Raw genomic sequence first — 12418 nt, forward strand, 5'->3', positions numbered from 1 at the left:
TTATATTTATAATTTCAATCATAAATACTATTATATATAACTTTTGAATACGTAAAACAAGATTTTAGGCCCATATGATTATGACACCAAATCTAAGCCGGGCTGCTAAGTAAGATATGCTCTTTTAAGGCAAACGCACAATATGGGTCAAAATAAACTCATTTAAAATAATCAATGTTAATTAAAACAATTAATTGTTTACCTGAATAGTATATATAACATTATAAAAATTGTTTTCTTTTCGTATTATTACGTTATTAAATTTAAATACGGAGCTAAAGTTTAGGCCAAGTCACGGCTTACTCGCGATCAGTAGTCGCTCCCGTTAAAGTATTTCGGTCGCAGTTAATGACTTTCGGCCGCCGTATACAGAGTCAAATGTAACGTTGGTAAATTAGCTTAATAAATTTCCTCGGTACATTTTAACCTAACGCATTTGCATTGTATACTTGCATAATAAATCTTCCGCACATTACATCAATTTTAAGTTGTTAAATTAATGTGTAAAACCAGATATTCTACGACGGAAAAGGACATGTCAATCTCCGACATCGCTGCTGTCACACATCTCGCGTCGAGCCGGTCGAACTCGAGCGAGGAAAACTAAACGACGTGTTCAAAATATGGAACGTACCATTCGCTGATAGGGTGCATTAATGTATTTAACGGAAAACGCCACAACAAACACCCGCGTATTTTAGAGTACAAATTTTACTCACTACAATATTCACCGGATTATAATGGTTGGATCTTTAAAATTTTGAACGGGATTTACGCCTCATGCACCATTTTAAAATGTAGTTCGCACAATTACCATGCACAATACGTTTGTAAACTATGTTTTATCGATTTCAATGTAGATTTAGCTATAATTTAATACCAAAATCCATAATATTTTTCCATAAACGGTGAATCAAAATTGGATTTTTGTCACAAAAATTGACTTTTCGTTACGAAAAACCTATTTATAGAAGACGATTTTTGTATCAAATTAAAGCTTATTTAAAGCCTGATAACATACAACAAAAATTAATCCGCTAGCTCCAATGGTAATCGTGCGATCATGTTTTGAAAACTGATGGGGATTTTCCGATGAGGTTTTCAACGCGCGGAAATCGGCTCGACGGGATTTTAGAACCGTTTTAAAATCGCATTTTCTCGGCAACTAATTCGTTAATTTTAATTATAAACACACTTATACATAGATTAAAACAAGTACTTTCAAACAATATAAATTTTGTAAGTATTAATTAAGATTGAACACGATTTATTTACCATCAAAGTCATACTACTTATTCGAATTTTTTTAATATTTCAAAAGTGATACCCCTCTGTCTGAGTCTGAGTCACAATAATATTAAACTAGCATTTACAGTATACCTGCATGGTCTTTTTCTGCTTTAATATGTGGTTTTATATAACACCTAAATAAATTCCTGTCATTTGATTGGACGATTGTGGGTCACATGGCGTGCAATAGTACGCACTATTAAACGATCGTTTAATAGTACTTTTTGAAACATTTTTGTGTACGAAAAAAAAAACGTCTCGCAGATGAAAAAAAATCTAGTACACAAATTATCCTATGATATGACTCTGTACTGTGAAATACAACAGCGCCACCTGTCGTCTGGCCTCAGTTTCGTTTCTCTTTTAAATATTTGTGTACGAAAAAAAAAACGTTTCGCGGATGAAAAAAAATCTAGTACACAAATTACCCTATGATATGGCTCTCTGTACTGTGAAATACAACAGCGCCACATGTCCTCTGGTCTCAGTTTCATTTGTAAACACCACCGCAAGATATGCAACAGCAGCAGATATTTGTGTACGATTTGGACATACAGTATATGTACTAATTTCATTCAAAAAGGAATTTAAATTAGCTTTAGATCATTTTTAGGATTTTGATTAATTAATGGGGACATCCCTACAAGACGTGGAATTGTTGGAAAAACCATAATTAGCCTAGATAAGTTCCAATTGTCTGTCGAAGTTTTGCCTTTCAGCCAAGCTAGTACTAGGCTACTAGGTCTAGCCTAGGCCATGCTAGTATTAGGCTAGGCCTAGTCTAGGCGTTTTAGCCTTGCTAGGCCTAAGATTGTTTGGTCGTTTGTTGACATAATTAACACTAAAGTAGGTGTGTTTATAAAATCCATATAAATATAACATTTAATATAATATTAAAAACCAAACGTTACTGTTTTTTAATCAATGTGAATGAAATGTAGGCCTTTGGCTAGGGCTACCTTACCTTATTTGATTCAAATGACAGGAATCTATTTAGATGTATTGTTATATAAAACAAATAATGAATGTTATATTCGTGTAATGGTACAAATAATGGCATTTGGTGAATGATGAAAGGTTAATATCAACTTGGCTATCGCCTCGTTGATATATAACCTTTCATCATTCACCTCATGCCATTATTTGTACCATTACACTCATAAACATTCATTGTATGTATAATATTACATAGCCTATGTACATATGTGAACGTAATTGGTTTAAACTGCATCACATGACTACTGCTGCGAGGATCATAGATCGTATGTCCTCGAGTACGATGATATTGACTGAGTAATTTTCGTGTGATTATCGTGTCCCTGTCATTAAACATATAAAATCCAGTAAATTCTCGAGGAGTTTGATATTGACTGTGTAATTTGCCTGTGGCAACACTCACATTTGGCGATAAATAAAAGTCATCATCACGAGACTAAGTTTTACACGCCGCGCCATGAAACTTGCCCTCATTTTGTTATTTGCCCTCTATAGTTGATGAAAGACTGTTTGTGATTGAAAAATTGGAATTTCTTCTGTTAATTGACAAGACCTAGTAAATATTTTATTGCCAAGGAATTATTAATTAATAATTAATTAATTAGTAGTTATTTATTGCCTTTTTTAAAATTGAGCATTGTAATAACGTATGTGGCTCATCAAGAAACATTTATGTGATTCAGCTGTTTCGGAGGAGATACATAAAATTACGCTACCAATTTATATTAGCATTTATATATTTCCAATTAATTAATATAAATTAGTTAAATTTTGTTGTTTAAGAGAGAAACATAGAATAACTTTGAATAACTTGACTCAAATGTTACTACCACCACTAATGGCCATGTTGTAGTTGCAACCCGCAAATCCAAGCCCGTATGAACAGGGTGTGCGGCCTAGGATAAGGCTTACCATTGTCGCTTGTATGAAACGCATTTAAAAACAGGAATGAAGACACTTTATACAAAACAAATTTTATGAATTTAAGAGTTTAAAAAGAAAAAGCGATTTAAAATCTTCGGAAAATACCCACAACCGAGTTATTTTCAAAACAGTGTCTTGTTGTCTAGCTTGCCCCCATGTGAATGCTGACGTCGTCAGAATAATACACCAAGCCATTTTCAGTTAATTATCGCCCTGGACCACCGTGTGTGCGTCATCAGAATAATACACCGGACCATTTTCAGTTAATTATCGCCCTGGACCACCGTGTGTGCGTCATCATAATAATACACCGGGCCATTTTCAGTTAATTATCGCCCTGGACCACAGTGTGTGCGTCATCAGAATAATACACCGGGCCATTTTCAGTTAATTATCGCCCTGGACTACCGTGTGTGCGTCATCAGAATAATACACCGGGCCATTTTCAGTTAATTATCGCCCTGGACCACCGTGTGTGCGTCATCATAATAATACACCAGGCCATTTTCAGTTAATTATCGCCCTGGACCACCGTGTGTGCGTCATCAGAATAATACACCGGGCCATTTTCAGTTAATTATCGCCCTGGACCACCGTGTGTGCGTCATCAGAATAATACACCGGGCCATTTTCAGTTAATTACCGCCCTGGACCACCGTGTGTGCGTCATCAGAATAATACACCGGGCCATTTTCAGTTAATTATCGCCCTTGATCACCGTGTGTGCGTCATCAGAATAATACACCGGGCCATTTTCAGTTAATTATCGCCCTTGATCACCGTGTGTGCGTCATCAGAATAATACACCGGGCCATTTTCAGTTAATTATCGCCCTTGATCACCGTGTGTGCGTCATCAGAATAATACACCGGGCCATTTTCAGTTAATTATCGCCCTTGATCACCGTGTGTGCGTCATCAGAATAATACACCAGGCCATTTTCAGTTAATTATCGCCCTGAACCACCGTGTGTGCACGTGTTTATAGTGGTATTCTTCATTTATGCCCCTCTACAGAGTGCAGTGTATAATATTGTGAACTTTTTTCTGATATGATTTATTTATTTTTATTTTTAATGTTATGCTCTATAAATGAAAAAAAAATAAATAAACGAGAGACATGGTGTTCTTTTATTATTTCATAGGCATGAATTAAACATGAAATGTCTTGTATGTACACGGCCGAAAGTGTGTGGCGTATTTGGAGTTTTATTGATTTTGTGTTATAGACACAGCGATTAGTGCAACCAATTGGATACTAAATAACTAAATTACATTGACTTATTCACCCGGCTTTAGGGTGTATATCTGAGGTTAACAGACCACACACGTGCACCATATCGGAGGCATTTTAAGTTCGGAGTACCGCATGATCAAATGTTAATTTTCGATCAAAGTTTATTATTAGTTTGTCGAAAAGATCCGTACTGTATTTAGGGAGAATTTATTTAAATTTACATAATGTAATATTGGTTATTAAAGGGGGATTCTGGGTTTAAAATTGCTTTTAAATATCGTTTATTTATTAAATAAAAAATATTATAACAATATAGACATGTCAGAATGAAGAAGTAATAACGAGAAATTGAAAAAATTAAATTTCATATACATTTTAGGGTAAATTCATGGAAAGTCTGTTTTTCAGCAGCTTGGGGAAGCTCATTAATATTCATGAGATATTCACAAAATCACGTCATCAGTGGATTACAAACTCGCGACGTCAAGCTTGTACGTTGTGCTCTCTCTCCTCTGTCAAACGACGACCACCCGATCATTGTGAAATACATTTTTTGTAGATTTGCTAAGCTAGGCCTAAAGTGTAATAATAACAGTAGTAGCATATATTTATTTGACATTTAATGAAATACAAAATTTAGTTCAGATTACGGAGTCATAAATTATACTATTTTTATACCTCGAATTAATAGTACAGATCGTATATCGGCTTCACGTACTAGGCTAGGCCTAGCCTAAATCATTTTATTCATGCCGGGGTGAGAGCCATTTCTGACTAGGGATTCCATGCCACGATGGCTACGTTAAAACATTGGGGCCATTAATATTCATGGGCCTAGCTAGCCTATTACTAAACGATTGGCCCATCAATAACAAAACTCAGTGGATTCCAAACCCATCCTATCAACCAAACTCCTAAACAATCTAAACCTAAAACGTTCTACAAAAATCGGCTGTAAATATTGAGGCAAAACAAGGTCCGATCGCCGTCCGCACGTATGGTGTCCCGATCGTCTAATAAGTAGGCCTAGTTTACTCTCCAAAAAAGCGGATACTGCATCAAGCAAGTAGACCGGTAGTAGGAAGGAGGCCTAGCCTAGCCGATCCGGCCCAGTTAAAAATTGAGCTAGCTAGTGTAGTAGACCCTATGCGAATTGATACTACTAGGCCTTTTACTATAGGCTACACTTGTTAAAATTAGCAATACTGTACTTATGTTTGCAAATATTCCAACTCTCTCATTCGAGCTATATTATCTATACCATTCCGGTAGGTTGAGTCGACCTTCAATCAAATACTGTACATCGTTCATGTTGTGATTATAGACGGGGTATACTCGACCCGACCAGTTTGGTATTGTATACTGTATCTGCTTATCACGTGACGATGCCAGGCATGGGCAGAGAGAGCACGTGTATCGTCGTCTCGCTCTCCTCGCTCAGCAGGAATGTATACGTTACGCTTCATTGATTTTGAAGGCTTTCCCTAAGTCAGTGCGAAAATCGGCAAACGTAAAGTGCAAACTTATCTAATTTTTCACTGTTTTGATGGATTTTCATAGAAAATTGACTTTATAAATGGGAAGACCGACTAAAATTACATCAGATAAGTATAATTTTACAAAAGTAATTGATATGGTTAATGATAACGAGTCGTCGGAAGATTGACCATTTCACGAATTTCCTATTCTGTAACCACAGTGTGATTTTGCCGTAGCTGCACTTGTAATCTGGCCTCATTTCACAGCCTTCGTTCTGCTTCACTGGGCGCTTATATAAATTGAAACTTTTACCGTTCAAGAGACAAACAAATATATTTTACATTTTTTACTATTCATTTTAAACCCGGAACCCCCCTTTAAATGTGATCAAAACAGTTGCTCTAGCCTATTAAACAGTGTGTAAGCATCTAATTTTGTTTCAATTTTCTTACGTTTGGGACATATTACACATGTTTACTATGTATAAATGTTTATTGTATTTTGACATAATTGCTTATAGAGTAATGGCAAGGTTAATTGTCAAGATGATGTATTTGAAAGTGTGAGGACAAATCTAACATTTCTGGATCATTCTGAAGAAAATCTGATTCAAGATTTAGAGAAGCAGTATGGTGGTCTTGTTCAGTATCTAGTTGTTCACACAGCTAACAGAGTTGAAGTTACTCTTGAAGGTTAGAACAATGGTGGTTTTTGAAATTTAATTTACAATTTTGTTAGCTCATCTACAAGGTGAGAAAATATCCACAAAACATTTTTTCCACACAGGTGAAATCATGTCACCACAGATGTGAAAATATGTACCTCTCAAAGGTGAAAACATGTACCTCTCAAATGTGAAAACATGTCATCGACAAAGGTGAAAACATGTTGCCTACATACTTTAAAAACATAAAAGTATATTGTAAGTTTTTAAAACTTGTTTTTTAGCACCTGATGTTCCAAGACCACCTAACTTTTTGATTCAAGATTCATCATTTGTCTTAAAAGGAACCAACTTTTTGGAACATATCATACATACGCAGTGCAACTCTACTAGTATGCTCATCGCCGTTTCACTGAGCACGCTTAGAAAGTATAGCATGTCTACAAATGATTTCCACTTACGTGAATCTGGTTGCAATGCTACCATGAATGATACACACATGATTTTTAAGTCTGATGTAGGGAAGTGTGGTATGCAGATCAAAAGTTCACAGAAAGAAACAGTTTATGTTAATGAGGTTGGTTTGTTTAAAGACACTTTCCATACATTTTTTCAATCTAATTTAAGGTCACAAACTGTATTTTATATGAAATTGAATACTTTTTTGTCGTTTAAAAATGTTTAAAATAAGTCAATTCTAATCATTTAAGCGGCCCGCTATAAATTATGTGATGCACCCACATTTGGTGCGATATCATGAAGGGAAATGACAGAACTGAACCATAACTTCCCCGATTTATTTTAACGGATTCTGCCTAAAAATAAAATTAATTCAGCAACAAGACTAAGCAAGTGTATGATATGTTTTTTACCAGCCAGACTTTTAAAAAGTAAATAAGCTAGGCCTAAGCCCCATCAATGGAAAGACATTTAACATGAGCTACTTGGGTAGTACAATGTTTTTCTCTTAATTAACCATATAAAAATAAAGTTTATTATTTTAATGGAAACGTTATATATTCCCCAGTTTTATTTTTAATCTATTCAGTACGGTAGTTATTTTTAAGCATAAATGAACATAAAAAATAGTAGTAAAGATTGTTTATTAGTATTTATATTTCAGTATAATGTATTGTAGTTAAGGTTTTTGTTTGTAAACTTTTTGTTTTTATACACAGCCTTTCAGAAAAGCAAATTTGAGCCATGTTTTCGTGTTTAAATAAAGCATATTATTATTAAGTTAAGCAACATGGGGCCTGGTCAGAGCTTGGATGGGAGACAATCTGGCAATATTGAGTGCTGTAGAGCTTGGGTCCCAAGGCACTGCTGACTCTTATGGCATCCCCTGCATCTAGTGTCTCCCTCAGACGTATTGGCCCATGCCTCTCCTCTCGTCAAGCTGGACAAGAGAAGCCCTTGATCAATGTTATTGTTAGGACCAGTCAAATGTGCTTTAAACAGTCCTGGCAATAGTTTCATCCATCATTTTTTTATTTATTTATTTATTTATTCCGGTATATAAAAACATTACAAAAAGCAGAACAAGTCTGAAATTATTGTAGTACATATAATAAAAAGTTTTATTACAGAAAAAAAAAATTTAAAAAAATTTACAATATGCATAAAAAAATAAATATACTGTACATTAATCATTAAAATTTATCCAATAGACCAAAAATGCAATGTCATAAAAAAATAGATCATTTCTTCATTCATTCAGATGAATGTAAAACTAATTGACATTGTTGTTCACAACAGACGTCAGCCTAAACTAAACTAAATGTACATTTAAAGGAAAGGAACACCCTAATATCTTACCTAACTATTATAAAAGTAACCCTACCAACTTAATATTCAGCACAATTTATGTTTAAATCGGATTTGTAGTTTTCTAGTAAACAGGATTTTAAAGCTGTTTTCAAGACATTTGAAAATCGCCATCTTGTGCTCATGGCAGCCTGTTTGTGACGTCAGATACGGCCGACGAAAATTTTAAGATTCGCGGTTGCATTCAGCGCTTCTATTGGCTAAGCGAATCCGCTAATATGATTGGCTAATAACGCGACATGCGGTCATGCAGGACGGCGATGACACGGTATGAGCATGCGCTGGCTTGGTAAACAAACCTTCGATCGATCTTTTCTTCTGCAAGCCAATTCGTAAATCTTTCAGCTATTGTTAATCTATTGTTACTTTTATTGCCTAGCTGTTTCAAACGGGATTTGGTAGGGGAATTAACTGGCAAACCTTCGAAACGGAGGCTGTTGGTTGACGATGCAGTGTCTACTTTATTTTCGTTCAACACGAGTTCTAGGCCTAGTAAGGCATACAGTACAGATACACTGGCCGAAAGTAAACCATTCTTCGACGGCTTGTTATGCTCGAGAATGTTCTTCTTTTCTTCTTTTTTCCTCATCAGCACGACGCAAAACTAACTCTCTTTCTGTATATTCTGGTTCCAAATTTTTTGAATTATAAAAACTCCAAGCCATATTCCGAAAATATTAGGTATGTTAGGCTATTTAATTGATTTTATTTATGGTTATATCCCGCACTTCCATATTGAAATACTGTACTAAGACGATGGGCGCTTGGATTTGCTTGAATGCGTCCACCTAATCTGACGTCACATAATTGCTCTTAACCTGTCAAAATGGCGCTGTTCAATTTCCGATATTTTGTCGTTTAAAAGTCTATTTTTTAACTAAATTGCTTACTATTGTACCTTGAACCATTGTAATCATGTTTTTATTACATTTATCTATAAGCACAGTGGCACATTTAGCCCAGGGTGTTCCTTTCCTTTAAGACAAGGAATGACCTGGTTTAATGTTTTTAAAATAATATATATGCATTATTTTTATGAAACATCAACAATTGTAATGTGTTTCAACCATTCTCCAATCATGTGAGTGTAAATAATGAAATAAATTTTACAATGCAATCAAGATGTTTTTGTAATAGTTAGGTGATCATTTAGAATATATATAATTAATATTGTTTTTGTATGTAATCTTTATTATTATTATTGTTCTTTCTGTACACTATTTTGGTGTAACAATTATCTCAAAAAGTTAAATGACAAAAATTTCACAATAACCTTTTAATTTAGTCCTTATAAGCTATTCAGCGTGATCACTCATCCACAATTATACGCCATGTTGTGAAATTACATTAGTAATCATATGTACATAACTCGTCATAAAATTTCAATCAAATTCATTATACGTAAACATCAGGTGTAGGTTAAAAATAATAGCAAATAAAATGTACACATACACAGGGTCATGTGCGTGAAATCATGCGTTAAAAATTTTAAAAGCTGAAAATTACGTTTTCATCAATTTAGAGCATGAATTAAGCCATTTGCATGTTGTCCACACCTGTGCACAATTCAGATAAGTTCGGCTGCAAGTCACAGGTTATTCCCTGACATTTACATTTTATTACCTCCTACATTCACTATTTGGTGAGTATTGAACATGACGTCATCAAATGGCCACTTGAATTTAAAATTTAGATTTTTTTCTCTTTACTCAGCACTATAAGCGTATAATGCATCAGGTCATAGGATGGCATACTTCATCATTTTTCAATTGTATGTTAATAACGTACATGCATGTTTTTATTCAAAGGGACGAATTAAATTCTAGTTTTAATTACATTTTTTTAGGTTCATTACACTCCAGAATCTAAAGTAATCGATACTGGTAATGAAGAATTGGGTTCTGGGTCGCTTCCTGATGATGAAGATGACAGTGATGGACATCGTGCATCCATCTCTGAAGTTCGATGTCGTTATCCTGTTAGTGGATTATCTAAATCTTCTGAAAGCTATCGAGATTCATCTGGCCCTATTATCTACAAGGTAATTACATCTCAACTAGACCAGTGGAAAAGCCAGTCGACAAATCGTGTCAAATTTCAACTCAAAGGGGGCGCCCTACTTTTCTAATTTAGTTTAAAACTGCTAAATTTGAGAGTGTTAGAAAAACACAATATTTGTAAATTTATCTGATTATCGGAAAAATATTAATATTGAAATATATTTATAATCGGTTTTAATATATTGTCATGTAAAATTAAATGTCTTTGAACAAAACGATAATCTGTAATTTAACGACAACAGTGCAAGTGCACACATAATATACCAGTGTGTAACTACACATTCACAAAAATGTTTGTTTTTCAAATTTATTTGATCTTACAAAAACTTAGGGCACTAAATTTTTAACAAATAAACATTTTATACAAAGACAGAACAATTTTATTTACCAAAATAAGTAATCACGGTAAACTAGAACAGCACTCTGAGAGTGCATACCTCCGCCTAATGTAAAATTCTACTGCATAAGATTTCTCCGGAAGATATATATAATTTTTAAATTTGTGATTAGGCTAATTTCACTACAACCATGTTAATGCGAGTTTGGTGTAATGGTTATGTATCCAGCATTTTACAGTTGAGATCCTAGTTTAATTCCTGCCAATGACCTTTTTTTTCATCATCATTATTTTTTAAATAATTTATTTATTACTTTTTAAATTATTCTATATATTTATTTAGTATAATTCCCTTATAAATAGAAATGTTAGGTTTTTCTGGCCTATTTAATATTATTAGTGCATTACATTTATTTACCCCCACATTCACTATTTGGTGAGTATTGAACATGACATTTAATCATTGTTACCTATAATATCGTGTTGCATAAATGCTGTAATTAGCAAATAAAAATCATAGTACATCTGGTATGTTGTAGGTTTGCACAGGACCAAAGTGCCCTAAGGTAGCACTCCAGTTTAGTGTGGCAACTGCAAACAGCGATTCTAACCTTCTAGCAACAGTTCGAAGCTGCTCTGTGTCGTCGTTGAATGGAAATGTGAAGGATTATTATATAATTGAGAATGGATGTTCTCCCACTGACCTTGTAGATATTACTAGAGAAGTGAATGAGACAGTAACAATAAATTCATTGAGCATAGTTGAATCAACAGAGGTGTATGAGGTCACCTGTAAGGTTGCCATTTGTAGTCCAGTCAAAACAGAAAAGCATTCTCAGGTTTTGTATTTGTTCACTTTCCACTTAAAGCTCAGGTACAGGCATGAATTTTAAATATAATATTTGGTTAATTGTACATAAATCAAATATTTGTAACAGAAATCAAGACGAATACATTTGTATTTGAATACAAAATTTGGCCAAACCAGGAAGACTTGTTTTCAGTAGTTAGGTAGTTAGCATAATGTAATAACATGTCTGGTGACTCCCTAGACGGTGAAAAAAGATGGTGGATATACGGTGGATAATTTTTGCTATAGCATGAAAATAAAAATCTGAAGTTGAATAAAAATATCAGAAATGTAATATTCAAGTTATATTACCTATATTTAGTCATCTGATAACTTTTTTTACCACACCGTTTATTTTTCATAGCTTTTTAAAATGCCTCTCTATTTACAAAATTTGTGTATAAAAGAATAGAGATTTTACTGTGTAATTTTAACTATCCCTCCACTGATAAGAAAGTGCTTATTTTTAACAAGCTCGTGTAACACAAATAAAATCCCAAAAATTATGAAACATAGGGGAAACTATAGATCGATAATTATTGGAATGTATGATCAATAGAAATTTTTTGCCGGCACCTGGCCTTTAAGTACAGTATAGCTAAGCCCTGTTCTATGCATATTATAATTTAAAAAAATGTTTCCATTGTTTTTATGTTTTAATCTATTTTTGAGAAGTATACAACTTTTTACAATAGATACACCCTTGTTTATGGAGTAAAATAAAATAATAATTATTGGCAGGATGGAAAGTTTTT

General features: G+C 34.0%; 1 protein-coding gene across 3 annotated transcripts in view; it reads left to right on the top strand.

The window, feature by feature from the left end:
* LOC140046641 (transforming growth factor beta receptor type 3-like) overlaps window positions 1–12418 on the top strand; it is a 60111-nt gene that overhangs the window by 35368 nt on the left and 12325 nt on the right. For all 3 annotated transcript variants that reach the window (XM_072091336.1, XM_072091337.1, XM_072091338.1), the window contains exons 6-9: window positions 6446–6617; window positions 6874–7166; window positions 10263–10457; window positions 11353–11652. In XM_072091336.1, coding sequence (XP_071947437.1) covers window positions 6446–6617; window positions 6874–7166; window positions 10263–10457; window positions 11353–11652 — 960 coding nt within the window. The remainder of the gene's footprint in view (window positions 1–6445; window positions 6618–6873; window positions 7167–10262; window positions 10458–11352; window positions 11653–12418) is intronic.

This window comes from Antedon mediterranea, chromosome 4 (genome assembly GCF_964355755.1).
Source record: "Antedon mediterranea chromosome 4, ecAntMedi1.1, whole genome shotgun sequence".
In the NCBI taxonomy this organism is placed as follows: domain Eukaryota; kingdom Metazoa; phylum Echinodermata; class Crinoidea; order Comatulida; family Antedonidae; genus Antedon; species Antedon mediterranea.